This window comes from Lynx rufus, unplaced genomic scaffold (assembly GCF_022079265.1).
Source record: "Lynx rufus isolate CCGP_SWC_20201006 ecotype Redwood Valley unplaced genomic scaffold, mLynRuf1.p SCAF_12, whole genome shotgun sequence".
Taxonomy (NCBI): Eukaryota; Metazoa; Chordata; class Mammalia; order Carnivora; family Felidae; genus Lynx; species Lynx rufus.
Genome location: NW_025814826.1, coordinates 66,467,037 through 66,484,059, shown reverse-complemented (window position 1 = coordinate 66,484,059; position 17,023 = coordinate 66,467,037). Strand labels below are relative to the sequence as shown.

Here is a 17,023-nt window from a genome sequence, read left to right as displayed (position 1 = left end):
GGAGAAAGGCCACTCAGCGGCCGGGACCCCCACCCAGAGCCTCACCCAGGACGCTTACACACACGGGCGCTCAGGGCCCAGACTCCTGCACTGGCACGGGCAGTCTGAAGCAAAGGGACTCCGGTTTGGGGCTGTGCGTGGGTGCGCACGCCTGGGAACCTGGCGTCTGTGAGCCAAGGTCGGTTCCAGGGCTTTGACCTGTGCCCCCGCGTCAGTTCACATCACCGGCTACTCTCTGCACAAATGTCAACTCAAAAGAGGCCAATGTCTCCACGTGAAGCGGGTTCTGACCCCGTGCGTGCCCTGAAAGCATCTTGGGGACCCGCTCGGGGTTCCACAGGCCATACTTTGAGAACCGAGGGATTAAGGGATGCTCTGGGAGGGCAGGGATCTTTGTTCTGGTCCCTCCTGGCACGGCGCCTGCCATGCGGAAGGGGCTGGCTGAGTGAGTTATCACCCCCGCTCACACGTGTGGAATCCAAGCCCAGAGCCTGGCGATGTGGGGCCCAGAGCCACACACCAGCCTGGACCCAGGCCTCCGGGCTCCCCTCGGGCATTCGCCCCGCTCTTCCTGTGCCCGGATGCTGGGTCCCCAGTGCCTCCTGCTGCCCACTGAGGCTCAGCTGCAAGGTGACATCATCAGGTACCCCTTGCAGCCTCTATCCGTCCTCCCGGCCATCACCACGGCCCAGGAGCATCGGCAGAGGCGGGCACTGGGGGGGGGGGGTACTGTGGCGTGTAGGGGCTGCATTGCGTCCACAGTGTGTCACCAGGACCTAAAGCGTGCCAGCTCACAGTAGGTGCTCAGAAAATGCCCACGGAAAGACCGAGTCCACCGTCGCGAAGAACTGAGCCTGAGGGCCCTGGGTGGCTGGTCCCAGGCAGATGCACCCAACACCCTGTTCTAAATTCACCTGCGGTCACTGCTGACCGCACAGAGCACTGCCCGCGTGAGCATGTGGGGACGGAGGACCGGGAAGGGGGGAAGACAGGACGCACCTGTTCCTTCTTGGGGACCCACTGCGTGCCTGACTCCGCTTGCCGCAGGAACCAGGGGCAAAACTCCCAGGAACTGCTGCCCCCAAGGAGCCCCGCCAGGTAGATGCCCACAGTAGATGTCGGAGGAAAGGCCTGGGAAGGTATGAAAAAGGTATGAACCATTTTGAAATCCCGCCAACCCCTCAGTTCTCCCTAACAAGCCCACCCTCAGGAGAAGCCATTTTACCAGAAGGGAAATGGGAAATACCCAACTGCAGCCCCCTGCGGCTTTTCTGTCACACTTGGGGGCCTGGGGAGACTAAGAAGCGTGCATGCACTCCCAGCCCAGGACACAGGCTCGCCGAGGGACTGAACCCCTACAGGGCTGGGCTCTGTTTACGGGTCACCTGTGTGCTTTCCCTGTCACTTACAACCACCACATGAGGGAGGGGCGTGGTTGTTAACCCTCAAACAGAGGAATCCTTGGCACAGAGAGGTTCTATAGCCTCCCCAAGCTCACACGGCCAGCAAGAGGAAGCATGCGGAAGCCTCTCTACCCAAAGCCCACTATCTTAGAACACACAGGCAGTGTTGGAACAGAGCCCCAGGCCCCTGCCCCCGGCCGCACACTCAGCAGAACTCCCCCAGGAGCATGGGGGTGGGGAAGCTTGGTGGCCGTGGGGCTGTCCCTGTCTCACCCAGGGACCCCTCCCTGCGTCAACCCCTCATCCCTGCCCAGCTCCGTCCCAAGACTGACCGGCCTGGCCTCCTGGGAGCCACTCCCCTTGGGGCCCCATCTTGGAAGGACCCTGTGCAGGTCTCGGTGAAGTTGAGGGTGGCCATGCTGACCAGGAGCTCACCTCCCAGAGCTACCGTCTCATCATCTGTGAAAGGACGGAGGACAATCCCTTGGGGGGGTGGGGGGGGCGGGGAGGTTGGAGGAATCAGCCACGCACTCCCGCACGGGTCAACTAAACACACACACCACAACAGTGACAGTGCCGTCTACCCCCAGCGATGAGACCGCAGGTTCCTTTCAGGGAAGCAGGAGGGAGTGTCACGGGCAGAGTGTGGGGAGACATTCTGGTGTCTGGAAAGCCAGGGGTCACGTCAGCCATCAGCAAAGGAGCCCATCCCAGCACACCTTCCCGGAGGCCCAGATCACCCCCCTGGGCCCACAGGACTTCCCTGCGTGCTCTGACCCACCACACTTACCTACCCTGGGAGCTGAGGTCAGCAGTGCACGAGGAAGGGCTTAGTCTGTGAACATGATCAAGGCTCAGTCCACAGCTGGGATCATGGATCAGAACACGGCCAGGAACAGGGCAGAGTGTGTAACTGTGGTCAAGGCTCAATTAGTCCCCACGGTCAGGGCTCAGTCTATGACCTCGGTCAGAGTCAGTGTTTGACTGGGACCAGGGCTCAGTACGTGACCAGGATTAGACTCAGTGTTCAACCAGGGATCAGGGTGCATTCTCCAACCAGGAGCAGGGTTCAGCGTGTGAGCCAGGCCAGGCCTCAGAGTGTGACTGGGGTCAGAGGTCAGCGTGTCGCTGGGGTCGGGGCTCGGGCCTTACTGAGAACGGGAATGAGCTCAGTGGAGCCATGCCAAATCCCTGCCAGGCTCGGTGTCTATGTGGCCATCCGTGGAATGTCTATAAAGGGGAGAACTCGAGAAACTGGCTGTCGCTTCTGACAGAAAACCGCACTTGTTTTGCCTGATTTTTTTCTCCCTTCCCCTACCCCCGGCCCAGCCAGGCAGCAGGGGAAGGTGTAATTAAAAATCAGGTTTGTTAACACGAGCACGACGTACATAATATTTAAAACATCCAAGCGCCTTTAACTCGCTCCCGACGTGCGTTTGCTCATTAAGCAGGAATTTTTTTACGGCAGCAACACTGCAAATAGCTCTTATTAAAATGCTCAAAACGCCATCTGGTCCTTCGCTGAGACTCTGAGGCGTCGCGGAGGTGGCCCAGCCTGCCTGGGGACTCGGAGATTCCCGGCAGAGCGGCGGGACTGGGGTCCCCACCCGGGCCCCCGAGTCCTCTGGGGGTCCTGTCTGCACCCAGGCTTTGTGTAATCCCATCGCACAGATGAGGAGACAGAGGCCGGGGCAGGGAGGCACGTGTCCGGATTGGCACGGCTAGTAAGAGAAGACGCCAGGCTGTGTCCTGGGAGGACGGGGTTCGCTGAGAGGCAAGGGTCCAGGGCAGCCTCTCTGACCAACGGGGCTGGAACAGAGGACAGGGGACGGGATGGAAGAAGCTTGGCCGGCACTGTCTGGATGCAGGGGCCCGGCTCTGTGGATGGGGCGGGAGTCTGCTCTCTCTCACCAGGTCACGGCCATGGGGATGTATGGAAAAGGTTCTACAAACTGTCCCCTAGGATGAGGAAGGGCTGCCAGGCCTCCCGAGATGCCCCTGGGGGCTGGGCCGTGTCCAGGGGGCCGGGGCCGAGTGCCTGGACGGGAGGTCCTCCACTCCTGCCCAAACTGCGGGCGCTCGGGCTCCAGAACTGCTGGGGGTGCGTCTCCCGCCCCAGAGGAGCGGGGAGCCAGGCTAAACCCGCCCCATGAAGGCCCAGGGGACACACCAGCACCTCCTGGAACGCAGGCCAGTCCTCCACTGTTCCTCCAGCCCCTCCATTCGCCGGGCAAGCTCTGCCCCCCCGCCCCTGCTTCGGGACGGACACGCAGAGAGGACTGTCCACCCGGCCCTCAGGGGGTTTACAGGCCCGCACCCACGGCAGACATCTCCAGGGCACAGGTCCCCTGCACGGACAGGTGGCATCCCGGCCCTTCTCCGCACTTCACTGAACCCCCAGCCAGCATCGGTCACAGCGGGAACCTGTCTGCCAACCCCCAGTGACGTGGAGGGCAGGAAATGGGGTTCCTACCCCAGCCTGGGGTTCTGGAAGGCGGCTTCCCTCCCCAACACACGGGCCCACAGAGCATTTGCTTCTGTGCACGCGCACACAGCCTCAGCCCTGCCAGCAGCAGACGGCACATGACAGAGTGACAGTCACTCAGAGTGGGAATGTCCCTGGAGAGTGAGCCTTGGGGGATCCCAACCTGGGGTGTGGGAGGACCCAGGGAGGTGGTCTAGAGGAGGTGCGATCAGGACACTACGGCAGCAGGGTGTGCCCAGGGTATGGGGGTGCGGTAGAGCCAGAGACTCCCCACGTCCACGAGGAGACGGGCCCCCGTGGGGAAGCGGGTCCAGGGAGGACAGCCAGCACACCTCGCTTTGGGGCCACGTGTGGGGCTTGCAGCTGTACGCCCAGCATCACAGCCCCGGGGGCTGAGGCCGGGGGCGGAGGGGTGGGGGGGCAGGCGGCCTCGACAAGGCTCGAAGCCAGGGCAGAGCTGGTGGCACCGGTGTGCCACAGGGAGGGAGAGACACAGGGAGGCATGAGGGGCCCGAGCACACTGTGACGGCTCCGCCCACGCACCCACCCCTCTGCCACTTCTGCCCCTTCCTGTGGCCTTGCAGACACAGCTGTCCCCAAGGAGGCCATTCCCCGTCAGGAGCCCCAGGCAAGTCTCCCCAAATCCCGCTCGGCCTCAGTTTCCTCATCAGTAAGAGGGTCCTCAAATCACAGAGCAGCAACAAAGAGGGGCTGAGGGGGCGGGGCTTCCAGAATTGCCAAGTTTGTTTGCATACAGAACACACGGCTAGCACAGGTGCCCCGACACACACACACACACACACACACACACGCATGCACACACACGCATGCCTGTGCACACCTGTGTGCCCGTACAGACACACACATCCACACTAGCAAGCCCGCCAGCATACACAGGCAGGTGCACCGACACAAGCGAGTTCTTGCACACGGCACTCGGAGCGTTGCACGCTCATCTCTCTCACGCCCCGGTCTCCGCAGGTGTGGCCTCCAACAGGATTAACAGACGTGACACACACACCCTGATTATAAGAAGATAGCGACCCGGTGCTGCACTTAACTGATGGAGGACAGGCTCCAAGAAAAACAAGGCACATGCAGAAACTCCTCTCCACTGTCCCTTTGATCTGTCCTCTGGATTCTGGTGGGTGAGCCTGCCCTGGAGCCCAGCCCGCACCTGCCCGGGACTCGCTCCGCCACGGGCCCTCCGGCACGGGCCTCCAGAAAAGCCAGGGGAGACCCGACCCTGGTGTGCGAGCTCAGATCTGGGCCTGGGGCTTGGCAAGCACACACCTCCCCTGCCCCATTCCCAAGCAATAAGTGGCAGTTTTTAGAAAGTGTCAACTTATTCCCAGCTGTTGTTGCCAAAAAAAGGAAAAAAAAAAAAAAGAAAGAAAGAAAGAAAGAAAAAACTCTCCTTGGTTTCAAGGAAACTCACAACAACTTCAGAAAAACGCGTGAACATGATGAATGTGCTCATTTCCCTGAAGATTCGGCAAAGGCCAGAGGCCCCACGTTTGTCACATGCGGTTGGAGCCCCTGGCAGGGGGCCGGGGCCGGGCCTTGTCCGGGTCTGGCATTGCTCCTTCCCGGGCAACGCCGAGCTTCCTGAAAGGAGCCATCCTTTATTCCCCTTTATTCCCAGGAATAAGGCTCTTGACATAAACGACTCCCGCTAGCAATTAGCCGTGATTAATGTAGAGCTTCACTGCAGAAGTGGAGGAAGTTCACAGTTCCCGGGAGGAGGTGGGCGACAATCGCATATTCATGGATCTGGAACAAATGTACGTTCAAGGGGAGTGGGGGAGGCTCCTTGGGACTTTTTCCAGCCCTAGCTCGGCCTGGGAACCAGCTGAGACGCGGGCGTGGCCCTGACGACCGACCGGACCGGGGTCAGCGGACTGCGGCTCGCCAGCCCACACGGGAGACTCCCCGTCGTCGGACCCAGCTGCCGAGAGCCCCGTGGCCAAGACCCGGATGAACCAGACCTGGGCTGAGCATGGACACACACACACACCCCTTCGGCCCCCACGGCGGCTTAACACCGCACCATCCCCCAGCTTCACAGCCGAGGACGCCAGAGCTCAGAAGGTCAGGGGGCTTGGCCACCGCGCAGGGCCGGCACCGGGAGCCAGGAACCCGCTGGGTCTCTCTCCTCCCGGTCACCGTGGCATTCCTCAGTTTCCCCAACAGAGCGATGGGGGAACGATGGGGCCCCACCTGGCCTGGTGCAGGATGCTCTCCGGCCCCCCTGGCCCCCATCTGTCCCCGAGACTCCTGTCAAGTCTCCCGTGTTGGGGAAAGAAGGGATGCTGGGGCCGGAAGCTCCTCTTCTTAACGTCATTTCGGGGCTCAGTGGTGCTTGGTAATTAAAGGGCCACACAAGAACTCGCCACTCCGGCAACGGCCCAGCCCCGGGGACTGAAACAGACCTCAGCGGGTCCGCCAGGGACAGTCCCCACCCTGCAGAGAAGAACCGGGTTCCGGGACAGGTGTCAGGGGGCCCATTTCACAGACGAGAAGCCTGAGGGCCCCCCAACCCGAAGGGCTCCACGCACCCCTCTCCAGGGTCGTTGAGCCACTCAGCCTGCCTGTTAGCCCGGAGGCCTTCGCCGTGCAGAGAGCACCTCTTCAGCGGGCTCCCATCTGGGCGCGTGGAATTCCATGCCTCCCCCCCGGCCCCAGCCCAAACTCGGGCGTCCCGGACCGCTCTCCTCCTCCGCTTCCCGTCCAACCTTCAGGAAACCCTGCGCCCACCCACTCCGCTCCAATCTCCAGCCGGTTCACCCGGATTCTCCTGGCAGCTCGGCCTCCGCTAGTGCCCGCCCCCAAATCTATTTCAACTCACAGCAGACAAACAATCTTTCTAAGCCTTCCAGACCTTTCTTCCCAACCTTTCCTGCATTGTGAGTCCACACACCCAAGGGGCCCTTTCAGACACTTTCCTGATTTGCCGCAAGAAATTTTCACCCACAGATGACGCATGCACCTGTCTGTCCTGTGTGCACGCCTGTGCTGCACACACGAGGAGGAAGCCTTCTTCGTCCCCAAGAGGCAGACTGGCGCCGCCCCCACAAGAAGGCATGTTCTGGGGCTCTTGAGGGGTCCCTCTGCTCCAAACCCACCAGGGGACAAGCCGCTGGGGCCTCGGGACGGTGGGGGAGGCCACCACCCCCAGGACCACCAGTCCCCAGGGCAGAGGGACTCACACTGGCAGGAAACGCTCGAGCCCGGAGGGGACGGATGTCATGGCACCGGGACTCAGGAGCCAGCAACAGTCACCCCGCCATGCAGAGGGGGTGGGGGGAGGGGACCGGGCCCACCCTGGGGAGTTCCGGAAGGCAGGAACCGGAAGCCTTTGGTGAACTATGTGAGCGACCACAGGGAGTTGCTCTGGCCGGCCCACACCCAACACCCCGGCGCCTTGACCTTGACGGTAAGCCTTTCATCCAGGCAGCTGCCTCCAGCCTCCGCCAGCCCAGGGCTCATTGTCATTCCAGGCCAGCGCCTTTCCTGAGGCCGAACAGGGGGGTTATCTAACGGGGGAGGGACACGAGTGGGTCCTCACGGCGACTCAATTAATCCTCCATCGGAAATTCTAACACAATCAATTTGGGGAGCCGGCCGACATCATAACACAGTAATTAGGAACAACTTTCAACTCTCGGCTTCCTTTGAAGATTGTAATTGCAATTAATTAAACATCTTCGCTGCTCCTCAGAGTCTGTTCCAGAGGAAACTAGAACAGAGGCAGGGGGTGGGGGTGCCCCGACCCCTGTTCTCAGCAGCCCAGGAATCAAGCGGGGAGCTGCCTCCCTTAAATATCAAAGGGTGTGATGCCTCTGTTTCCCTGGGGAAGCCCAAGGTGACTCTGAGGTAGAAGACCCAGCCTGGGGGCTCTGAGCCCCACCCTCCCCCGCAGGCCCCACCTGCACCCAGAACGGGAGGGGGGACCCCGGCCCTCCGCTCAGCAAGGCCGTATTCACACATTCAGAGATTACCAGTTGGGCACCTGTTATTGCCAACAGGGCCCCAGAAGCAGGGGCTTCCCCGGTGAACCTGACAGGTCACATCCCTGCCCTCCAGGGGCTGTCACCCCAAAGGTGATGCTCACCAACCGCAAGGCTGCTGGAAGTCACCCCAAGCAAGGCAGTGGGAGGAAGGTGCGTCCCCTGGGAGGAAGAGCCGGCCATCTCAGCCCCAAGGGCATCAGCAGGACCCTGGACAGAGGAGGGGTGACCACACTGGGTTAAGACAGGGCACGAGTGACTGTCCACTCTCCCAGTGGACACAGCTGTCCTCTCTCTGTCGGGCTCCAACTGGGCCAGGCGAAGCCCAGGGACCCGACCGAGGAGACCCACACCCCCCCACAGCCTGCAAGGAGACCCCATGACCGTGCTCCCCCTCCCAGCTGAGGACCCAAGGCCCCGGGGGAAATGCTGGCCACGGGTCGCGAGTGAGGAGGTGACTCAGTATCCCGGCACGGTCTGTCGTCCCCAAAGCCTGCCTGTAGCCGCTGCCACCCAGCGAACACCGTGCCCCGTGTCACAGCAGTAGGCCGCTGACACAACAGCCACCACATCCCAGCACAGACCCCCGGCCTGATTCTCAGAAGGGGGCAGTGTCTTCTGGGAAATCAGTGGAGGAAGGTGGGGTGACGTGTTGCCACCCGGATCCAGGATCTGGAACCAAAAAGGCGTTTCCTTCCAATCGACAAAAATGACTACGAGTGTCATTCTTAGAATTCAAGCCCCAGCTCCTAAGACTTGAAAGCCAGCCAACTGAGGAGGACAATAAAGCCACACAGGAGAGGCACACTGACCCAGAGGGTCGTGCCTGAGCACAGTTAGAGCAATCGGGCCACAAATGTGCTCTGAGCATCCCAGCAGCCGGAGCAAAAAGGGCAAATTGAGGGCTCCATGGCTTTCCCTGTGCAATGAAAAGAGGCAGGAGAAGCTGAGTCCCCAGAGCAGCTCTCATCTAAGGGACAATGGGCAGGGCGTTGTCCTGATGTCCTCCCAACCCCCAATCCCTGAGCTCCTTGATGCAGGCAGTGTCTTCCCTCCCTGAACACTCAGCCCCAGAACTGGACCCAGCACTGAGCAGGTGCTCAAAAAACAAATTAGATTCTCAACCCTGCTTTATACTAATGGGCAAACGTTCATTTTTCTGGCCGTGCTTCTCCATGGGAGCAGCATTTCTAACCGGAAGAGAAAAGGTGTGATTTGGCAGAAAATGTCAGCCCTGGTGCTCACACCTCCTGACTGAGTGGACACGGTGGTGGTTCCCCATCTTCCCTGACATCTTCCCCCTACCTAGGCCACCACAGTGTTCCGGGCCTTAATTCTTACAATCCAGCCAGGGTAACCCCACGTGCTGGCCACGGGGATTGGTTCAGGTAATGCAGGTCTGAGCCACTTAACGCATGAATCAAACCTTGAGACCTTGATCCAACCTTACCTGAAGCTCAGTTTATTTCTGGGCCCTCCAGATACATAAGCCAGTTTTTAATCTTTTGTAGTTTTTAAGCCTGTTGGAGCCAGGCCATGGTTTTAACACAGAGCTCTAATAACGCATGGGCTTGTGTCCTTGGACAAGCCCAGTCCCCTCTCTAGACCTCAGTGTCCTCATCTGTCTGCTGACCTCAAGGAAGCGCAGAGAGGATGAGGTGACACTGTGCCTGTAAAAGGGACCCGAGAACCCTGTGGCCACGTAGAGACGATGGCTCTTCGTCCGTCCCTGTGGCTCCCTTCCAGCGCACGCGGCTCTGGGCTCGCAGCCCCTTCCTACAGCCCTTAGACCCTTGAAGCTCTTTTTTCTTGCCCAGCCTTCGCCCATGCTGTCCCCTCTTCCTGGATGGCCCTTCCCCAGACTGCGCAGGCCTGGCTCCTCCCCATTCTCCCATTCTTCCAATCTCCCATCTCCCTTAAATGCCACCTCCTCCAAGAGGCCCTTCCTGACCACCCTGTTTTAAATACCATGTGTCCTATTCATTTTCGTCCTAGTACTTCTTGAACGTTTTACTTTTTTTTCTTTTCCAACATGTTTGTTTCTTCACTAGGGGACTCATTTGGGGGTCTTTGTCCTCTAGGGCAATGCCCCTCACATTAGTGGTGGTAAAGGACCAGCGGTTTTATTCCCAATCTGTCCTTGACTACTACTTTCATAAACTACATGGAAAGTACACTTCTAGGAGATTTTCTACTTGAAACACTAGATAGAAACCTTGCTTTTTTGTTACTACACTCTACCGTCATAAAATTTCTCTGTCGACTTGTTTCAAGAGTTTTTAAATGGTAACTCCATCTCTGCGGTTTAGGGAGAGGGGCAAGCTCACACCCCCCCCCCCAGGGCAGGCTGAACCCCCAGAGTTACCGCCCCAGGAGGCAGTGACACATCCCTGGCTTTCTTGCCCCTGGGGCGGGACAGTGCTGATGCCCCAGCGGGATCCCCAGTCGCCCAGAGTGTTAACTTGCTGGGTATCATGCCTCTTAACCACTTCTTTCCCTTCTCTGTCACCTCCTCGCTCCCCTCCCTGTGTGTCACCTCTCAAGTAGACTGCACGCGACCCCATGATTCGGGACAGCTTCTGGGTGAACCTAAACAATCAATATATGACATAGGAGATCCAATACCTAATGTCATAATTGCTGTCGCCCTATTGTGAGCCAAATGCATAAATATTACAAAGTAAGGTTGTGCATCTCAATGAAATGGAAAAGACAAAATCCACAGGCGGAAGGAGGCTGGGGGGGCAGGGGGCGGCAGGGATCTAACAGAACCACCAGTGGAGGAGAGTGAAGCTGGACGCCCCTCTTCCAGAGCCCAGAGACCTCCTTCTCCTCCAGAGGTGAGCATTTCCTGCCACCGGTTCTCCAGCAAACCGAGTGAGGCTCTGGAAAAACCATTCCTGCCCACGACTGGGAAGCTAAAAATAACTCCCAGATCAGAAGAAAGGAGAAAAGAACTCTGATTCCATTGCACTGGAGTAAGAACGCACCCTCCCAGCACACCTGGACTATGCCAGCCCCCACAGGAAGAGACCCAGGCCGACCGTCCGTCTGGGCCCCCGTGCAGTGGCTGTGCCCAGCTACCAGCCGGGCCGCAGTAGACAGGCCTCTGCCAGGGCTTGTCACCCACGCAGGGACATGCCCCTGGGATGGAGGCCTGCTCACCAGTGGTTGCTCTGGCTCCCAAGAGGCACTGGGGGGCATAGTAAGAGGCACCCCCTCTGCCCAGAGCCAACAGGGGAGGACAACAGGGGTGCAGCAGTGGGGACTGTGCCCCCAACCTCCCTGTTTTGGCATCCCTCGGGCCTCTCCCCCACCCGCTCTGTACTCTCTCCACTGCTGGGGGGGTGGGGCTTTGTCTCTGCCCTGCTAACCTGCTGCCCTTCCCCTCTCCCAGCTCCCCAGAAGCCGCTCTGTCTTGGAAAACGGAAACACGGCTGAACTGGACGTCAGATATACGGGGAACCAGATCCCAGATGCTACTCGGGACAGCCAGGACCTCGGTGTCCTGATCTGTGGGATGGGCACGCTACTCCCCACCACGGGGCCGGGGCTAGGATCCCAGAGTGTAGGCACCGTGAGTGGAGGGCCGGCCGCCAGCATCGCCATCCCAGGTCCCGTCCCTTAGCCTGCCCGGATGCCATCTCGATCTCACTCCTTCACTCACTCCCCTGGAGACCCGTGTGGCTCCCCAGAAGCATGGCTGACCAAGCCTGGCCTGGGGGCAGGGCCCAGCCCCTCGTCCTGCTCCGGGGGTCCAGCTGCGACCGTGTGTCCAGCAAAGAGCGTGGGCTAGCGAAGCAGAGAAACTCTTTATTGGCCTGGGGGCGCGGCCTAGCCCAGCCTGGGGGCGCCGCCAGGGGTGCCAGGGGTGCCGGGCTCCGGCCCCGCGGGCCCCGGGAAGGCGGCGCCGGGCCCAGGCGGGAGCAGCATCAGGCCCGGCCAGGGCGCGCCCGCGCTGGCGTAGCTCAGGGCCAGGCGCTCCAGGCGCCGCTTGCGCACCGCAGCCTGGGCCGTGGCGTGCAGGGGCCGCAGCAGCGCGGGGGGCGGCGCGCCCGGGCCTCGCAGCAGGAAGTCGAAGCCCGCGCGGTCGTGCGGGTCGTAGAAGAGCGGCCCGCGGGCCGGGTCGGGCCCCGGAGGCCAGGCGAACGGGAAGGGCAGCGTGAAGTCCTCGGTGAGCACACGGATGGCGAAGTCGTCCTCCTTGCCCAGCGCGCGGTAGGCGCGCCCGATGCCGCGGAAGTGCGCCGCCCAGAGCTGCGCGTCCCCGCCGTAGATGTCCGGGAAGGGGGGCTCCGGGGCCGCGGCGGGACCTGCGGGGCCGCGGGCGCGGGAGCGACAGAGGGCAAGTGGCCACGTGTGCGGGCGAGGAGAAAGCGAGGGACCCCGAGAACCTGCCTGGGGGCGAGGAGGGCCTGGAGGGCAGAGGTGGGGTCCCGGGACTGACACGGGAGGCGTGAGACAAATCCCCGAGGGGACAGCGCGCGGACAGTTAGGAGGACAGAAAGGCACCGAAGGGTGCAGACAAGAGAAGGCCACTCAATACTGCTTGGGCGGAACCTTCCAGGCAGGGAGGAGCCTGGGGAGTTTGGCAGGGCCTCCTGAACGGGCTCCGGAGGCTGGGCTTGGCGCACAGACTGCAGCGGATGGGGCAGGGGGTGATGTGGTCACTCCCGGTGCAGAGTGGACTGTGGGAGCGCAGCCTGGAGGTCGGATCTGGGCCCGGTGAGGACAAAGTAAGGACACTGCCAGCAGAAGCACTTAGCTGGGAGGAAACAGAGGGGCAAATGCCAGACCTTGCAGATGGAGGTGGGGAGGAGCTGGGGGTGACAGCCGGTTCCCAGCCTGACAGCGTGACCCTGGACCCAGGGGGACGAGCAGCCCCAGGGGGTGGAGGGATCAGGTTGGAAGATGAAATGGTTCTCTGTCTGTTGGAAAGCCTCTGCTGGGAGCACAACTTACCTGGGCTTCAGCTTCCCCTTCTAAAAACTGGGAACAATCAAACCTGTTGTGCCACCCTCACAAATGAGATGGCATTGATGAACTTACGGTGACACCTATGGTGTCACTGGACACTGACTTCCTAGCTCAGCCCCAGAGATGCCCCAGAGCCACCAGCACCCGGTGATAGTGGGAGTGGGCCTGGGCTGTGGGCGAGGCCAGAGGGGGACCCAAGTGGTCAGCACCGCGGACAGCTCCCAGCCCACCCCGCGGGGGGCCTCCCACCACCCCCGCTGAAAGGTAAGTGTCTCAGCCCCCCAGCCGGCCTCCCGGGCAGACTTCTTGGGAGAGCCGCTGGGGTTCAGTGCCAGTGGCTGTGGGGTGTTGCTGTGAGTCGGGGTGAGAAACAGCTGCAGGGGAGGGGGGAGTTGGGACGCAGCCCCTTGGAGAGGAGCGGGGAGGGCCCTGGCACACACAAATGGATGCCACTCTCTGACTGGCACTTGGCCCGGTGAGCCTGGTTGTTGCGTGCGAACAGGTGAGGTGGTAAGGGCAGCAGCAAGGGGACCATGTGGCGACCAGGGCAGCCATGCAGGCGAGGGGCTGTGCCCGCCCAGAGCAGTGGTGGGAAGTGCTCAGGCCGCGAATGTGGCTTGAGGAAGGAAGGGCAGGGTTTGCTGATGGAGACAGTGGGGGGGTTGGGGGGGGAGGCAAGGCGAGAAAGGGAGAACACGCCGAGCCCAAGCAACCAGAGGAAAGGAGGTGAGGTGGAGTGACTAAGAGAGGAGCAGTTTGGGGCAAGGGGCCCCGTTTGGGGCAGCTGGTTGCCTTTGGACGGGCCAGGAAGAAGAGGAGGGGAGGACAGTTGGCTTTGAGTCTGGAGTCGGGGCAGGGGCTCCAGGCTGGAGCTAGACCCCTGGGATATGGAGCTGGGGCAGAGCGTGGGAAGGGATAAGGGCCTGGGGCCCCCTCCTGTCAGCAGGGCCAGGGAGAGGAGGAAGGGCAGGCAGTGGTGCGGGAGGAAGTGCGTGGGGCTCCAGAGGGCAAGGAGGAGGGGAACTCCTGAGCCCAGAGCTGCCGACGACGGGTCCCATCAGATGAGGCCTCAGAGCTGCCCCCGGAGTCTGGCAGCGTGGAGGTCACGGTTGACCTTGAGCAGAGCTGCTTAATGAAGGGCGGGTTCCAGTGGGCTCGTGAGGAAAGACTAGGAAGCAGCAAGTATGAGGAGTCTTGCTATAAACAGGGATCAGAGAAATAGGGCGATAGCTGAAAGGGACATGGGGCCAAGAGATAGGATACGACAGCAAGCTTTTACATTGCCGGGAAGATCTAGCAAGGAGAGAAGATGTCACGCTACTGGAGAGGAAGGGTGGGGGTGGCCGTGAGTAGGCAGGAACGTTGGCCTTGCCGGGAGCAGGGATGGGGCGTCACAGGAGCCTACGGGGCAGACAGAGCCGTGGACACAGGTGCAGGTGGGTGGGTGCCCGTGGTGCTGGGGACCCGTAGGAGTCCTCTTCCCATGGCTTTGGGTTCTTGAAAGAGGGAGCAGGGCCAGCAGCTGAGTGTGAGGAGGAAGGGGGGAGGTGGGGGCCTGGAGCGAGGGAGACATGGACAGAGGGAGGAGTGCAATGTGAAGACCAAGGCCCCTTAGGCTCGCAGTCAGGAATTTGAAGAGCATTAGTGGTTGAGTTTATCCCCAGCTCGGCTCAGCTGTATGGGTGCAGGCGGGGCGGGGGCGGGGAGTTGGGGGTTTGCCAGGCTGGTACAATGAAACAACAGAGGGCCCAGGGAAGGGGGTGTGTGTGCGGGTGTGACAATCACGGCAGAGCTGGATGAGCAGAGGAAGGGAGGCAGGGAGGCAGGGCAGGTGGGAGGAGGAAGAATGTGCTGGAAACAGTGGACAGCGGCTCGCCCCTCAGCTCCCGAGATTCCCGGGAAGGGGGTCAGGGCCAGGCTGCAGTTTGGATGCTGGCAAGGCCAAGGGCATGACCAGGGCAAAGGTGGGTGTGGGGGAAAGGGGACAAGTGCTCGAGGGGAGTCTGGGGAACCGAGAGGCCAGGGTGAGGGAAGGAATCACCAAAGCGATGGCCACAGAGATGGAGAGAGGGTCAGGGCCAGAGTCCAGAATTCAAGGGGGCAGATGACTGCCCTGTCTAGTAGGGGTAGGAGGTGTGTACCCCTGAGGAGTGGGGGTCCAGCACTGGGGTTTTAAGAAGGTAGTGGGGGGGGGGCAGAGAATGATCTGGAAGAGGCCCTGAAGAGTGAGGAGAACGCTGGCCCACCTCCAGGCTCAGGGGTCCAAGGGTGGCAGGACCCCTGGGAGGGCTGCAGGGCAGCGGTCCTAGAGGAAGAAGGGGCTGTTAAGGGTGAGGTCAGTGCCCCCACTCTGACCCTGTCCTTCTGTGTGACCTTGGCAGAGCCCCCACCCAGGAAGAGGGGGTGGGATGGCTGCTTCCTCTCCCACGTTCTCAGAGCCCCAAATGCCAGGGACACCCCTTCTCTTCCAACCTTCCCCCCCCGCCATGTGACTCACCTGGAGGAGCTACAGGAGGAGGGGCCAGACCAGCCGGGCTGGGGTCCCCGGAATGAGGGGAAGCCATGCCCACAACCTGGGGGTCAGGCTCGTTTACCTGGCTGCCCAGGACACCAGGGGAGGGGCCTTCTGAGGGGGAGAGAACCTTGCATTTAAAGGGGCCCCACCTGAAAGTGGGCCGGGGCTAGGAGGGAGAAGGGTCAAGGAGGGTTGGCGGCCCCCTCCCCCTACACCCCTGCGGCTCACCCCTTCCTGCTCAGGAACAATCCGACCCCGCCCTGGCACTCAGACACCTCTCAGCCCCTCCCAACCAACCCACGCGGCTCAGGGCCCCCACGCCCCTCCTACCCCTGTTGCACAGCGCAGCCTGCTGTCCACGGCCCCCACCCTGCATGCTCCCGGGGCCACAGAGGCCGTAATCCAGCCGGGACGAGCCTGGCCAGCCCGCAGGCAGCCCGCGAGTATTCCCAGGGTCCAAGGGCTTGTGGATCAGTGGCAGCTCCAGCATCCCCCCTGAAATGGGTCCAACCAGGCCCCTGGCCTCAAGGGACCTGATGAGTTCAAGTTCCCTCAAAATGGACCCAAGCACCGGTAGGGGAGTGGGGACATGAGCCATCATAGGTTAGGTAGCCTGTGACATGTGCATGGTGTATGCGGAGGGCCTCGGGCCCGCCTCACAGCCCCCTCCCCCCCGCTCTTGGAAGGTTCACCCTGGGGATGCGTCACCCCCAGCGCTGAGGCCGTTCTCAGGGAGACCGGAAAGCGCCAGACCCCCAGCCTCAGACCGTTACGTGAGCAGGAAATGAACTCCGTCAGCACCGAATGTTGCACGTGCCGAGGCCCGTGTGTCATAATGCTCAGCCCACTGTTGGAAGAGCACAGCGACAGGGGGAGGAAAGGGGGTCTTCTGGAAACCTGGCCCCTTGGCCACTCTCAGGTTCACTCCTGCATCTCCACACCTCCGCACCACCCTCCTCTACAATGCAAACCCATCCTTCAGTCCCTCGCTCACGCTGCCTCCTCCGGGAAGCCCTCTCTGCCTGTTCCATACGCCTCAGAGCCCCCCAAGGCCCGGCTGGCCCTCCCTCTGGAGGTCACCGGGGACTCTCCCTTCCTTGCTTAGAGACCTTGGGTCCAGTGCCACCCTCCGGCTCAGGAAGGTGCATGAGTGAGAGGTTGGGGAGGCCACGGTTGCCGCGGCGAGCACCTGTTCCATCTCGTCGCCTCCTGGGAGGCCCCCCCCCCCCCCGCCAGCGGGCCTGGACACCTCCTCTGGCCCAGAGCCCTGGAGAGGTCAGCCCAGCACCAGCGGGAGGGCCTTGAGCCCCCTTCCCCCAAAGAACTGCACCTCACTGGTTGCCACCACTCTCAGAAAAGCAGCTGAGGAGGGGGCAGGGCGGGGACAGGGTTCAGGAGCGGAAGCAGGCCTTGCTCACTGCAGGCTGGGCCAACCACATTACCTCCCTGGGCCTCAGTTTCCCCATCTGTAAGACAGGGCTGAAACCGCCTGCCTGCACGTCAGTGAAGAGTTAGGGCGCGGCACAGGAGGGGGTATAATGTGGCAAAGCGGGAACGCGACTGGTCACGAAGAACTGCCCCCTCCCTGAGGACCGGCTTCCTGACCGCCTCGTGACAGGATCGCGGGGTTGAA

General features: G+C 61.5%; 1 protein-coding gene across 1 annotated transcript; it reads right to left on the bottom strand.

Moving 5' to 3' along the window:
* Positions 1 to 11,732: 11,732 nt before the first annotated feature.
* Positions 11,733 to 15,439, bottom strand: CUNH8orf90 (chromosome unknown C8orf90 homolog). The gene is made up of 2 exons (XM_047073878.1): positions 15,361 to 15,439; positions 11,733 to 12,211 (listed from the first exon to the last, which is right to left on the bottom strand). The coding sequence occupies exons 1-2, from the start codon at positions 15,437 to 15,439 to the stop codon at positions 11,733 to 11,735; spliced, it is 558 nt and encodes a 185-aa protein (XP_046929834.1).
* Positions 15,440 to 17,023: the final 1,584 nt, after the last annotated feature.